Below are 2,560 nucleotides of genomic sequence, written 5' to 3'. Positions count from 1 at the left end.
CGGGGGGGTGGGGCTGTGCACTCCGGCGGATCAAAGCAAGTTCAATATAACGTGGTTTCACCTATAATGCAGTAAGATATTTTGGCTCCCGAGGACAGCGTTATATCGGGGTAGAGATGTATTTGCATGAGGTCAGATTGGATTATCTTAATGGTGGCCCAAATTCTTTAAAAATGTAGGGATGACAGTTTACAAATATTTTGTGTATGTTTAGTTAGAAAAATATAAGTGCACAAACCTTAATAAGACTCTAGAGCTAACAAGTACAACACAAAAGCCACTTCTGGTTCTTTGTATGCAAAGCGCTCTACAATCTTTATTTCCTAGACACTGAGGACAGAATAAACAATAATTACAAAGCAAAGTGACAGAGAGTTTCACATTTTGTGCATTTCTCAGTCACTTTGCAGCATGGAGACATCCTCACTCTTCTCCTTCAATCTTCTTGTGAACCTCGCGGCTCTTCACCCGGAGCTTATTGACCTGGGACTCTGCAATGTCAGCCCGCTCCTCAGCCTCTTCCAGCTCGTGCTGGATCTTGCGGAACTTAGTGAGGTTGACATTGGATAGTTCCTCCTGAGGATGGAGAAAGTGTTGTGAAAACCAAAAGGCTAACAGTTCCCCTTCTCCCACATTTGGGACTTGATTGGATGCAACTGTTTGCCGAGGGGAAGGCCCAAACTCTGTCACTCACTGACCACTTCTTACCTCATCATTTTCTAATTTAGAAAATTTATTTAAAACGAATTGAAATACTTTTGCAAACATTTAAGAGTTATGTATCTTTAGCTGTGTATGTTCACTGATAATGCTGGAGTCTTTTGCATTTGCAAAATGACAGTAAACATATGATTGTTACTAAAAGTTTATCCTACGGTGGATGGGACAATGAAGAAATCCAAATGACAGATGCCACACCATTCTAGCTCATAAGCATTTTAAGGGGAACACTTTAGATGAGCAGTCTAAAAAATCTCCTATTTGCTAGATTTTGTATTAGATTCCCCCAAAATTACCTTTCATACAATTAGAATGTGTGCTCATGCTTTTGCAAGAAAAGGGCAATTGATACTTTCTAGTGAGATGCATCTTACAAGGAAGAGGAAGACAGAACTGAATGAAAGGAACAGATCAGTTGTGCTATATCAAAAGCACTATAAGCCTGTCACAAAAAACTTTAAAAAGTTTTAGTTCCCTAGTGCAAATCTATCTATCTGTGTGAAACACACACACACACGGAGTGGCTCCTTATTTTTTGTGTATTGTTACAGGGAAATCAAAAGTATTCTGATAGATAGTGGGGCTTTAAATAATTAGAAGAGCTACTGGACAGGCGATTTACATTCTGGGACAAGATAAGAGGGAGTTTTATATTAAAAAGACTTTAATGGTATTTACTGTATGTACTTAATATTTGAGTGGGTAGTGTATACTGTAGTTCAGATAGCTTCCATTCTAACCCCTTTCTCTGTTGCTCATAACTTTCTGTGACAAATTCTTTTCAAGAAATGTACAAGCACCCCTGAAAAACAGGAGGAGTGTAAATATCCCACCAGACTGATAACACCATGCTACAGAATGTACAAGAGTGGTAAACCGAACAGGTACAGGCCAAAGAATGTGCAAACTCTGCTATGATGTACACAAATCCTGATTTGTTCCAAGACCGAAGTACCTCAGCCATTGCCCCGGGGGAAGAAACGTTCTTTGATAAGGTGACAGCATTTTCTGGCTCTGGCAAAATTGCAACTTAAAGGTATTGTTTATATCTGAATGAAATTGTGTTTACTGCAGCCTCCCAGATCCATTGTTCTAGGTTGGCACTGTGTTGTGGGAAGCCCTCTCCCAACGATGTTGCTCTGAACCCGTCCAGGTGTCCACAAGGGATGTTACAATGGCCGATACAAACTAATTCTCTGTGTACTTGAGCTGTTGTGCAAAAAACATCCACAAGGCATCAAACAAATTCCAGGGGCTTAGATAGGCAGACATACAGACAGACAATTAGTGGAAAACAACTTAATATCATTCTCCTCAAAGTAGCAGAATTTCTATCCCATAAGAGGATGAATATTCGCCTGCCTCAGAATGATACTTACAGCCTCCTCAGCTTGTCTCTTGTAAGCTTTCACTTTCAGTTGTAGTTTGTCTACCAGATCCTGGAGCCTGAAAACATTCTTGCGGTCTTCCTCAGTCTAAAAAGCGTTTGTAATGGAAGAGAGACAATTCATTTCCTAATTATTTGTCTATTTCCTTCATATTATAAAGTGAAAGCAATGTTCCATATAAAACATTTTGGTAAGTAGGATAATAAAGATTATAACATGGAAATTTTAATAATCTTTTAAATGATTTCTGGTGAACTCTTTGTTTTTCCATAGTATTACTGTTCACTGTCTTACTGTTTGAAAATGGCAATAAAAATTCTGCCCTGCAGGTTCACATGCAAATAATTCGTGCTCCCAGGAGAAGGATGTGACAGCACAAAGGGCCTCCCTCCTTACCTGATAGGACAGTTCCTTTACTCTTCTCTCATACTTGCGCATACCCTTGATAGCAT

General features: G+C 39.4%; 1 protein-coding gene across 1 annotated transcript; it reads right to left on the bottom strand.

The window, feature by feature from the left end:
• Positions 1-284: 284 nt before the first annotated feature.
• Positions 285-2,558, bottom strand: LOC113407065 (myosin-8-like; the record flags this gene model as incomplete). Its single annotated transcript, XM_026654592.2, has 3 exons — positions 285-576; positions 2,100-2,195; positions 2,505-2,558. Coding segments are annotated over 3 exons (303 nt in total), but the record flags the coding sequence as incomplete, so codon positions are not given.
• Between the last annotated feature and the right edge of the window lie 2 nt (positions 2,559-2,560).

This window comes from Terrapene carolina, unplaced genomic scaffold (genome assembly GCF_002925995.2).
Source record: "Terrapene carolina triunguis isolate 2854851 unplaced genomic scaffold, T_m_triunguis-2.0 Scaffold192, whole genome shotgun sequence".
NCBI lineage: Eukaryota > Metazoa > Chordata > Testudines > Emydidae > Terrapene > Terrapene triunguis.
Note: the sequence above shows the minus strand (reverse complement) of the source record. Positions and strands in the feature narration are given on the sequence as shown.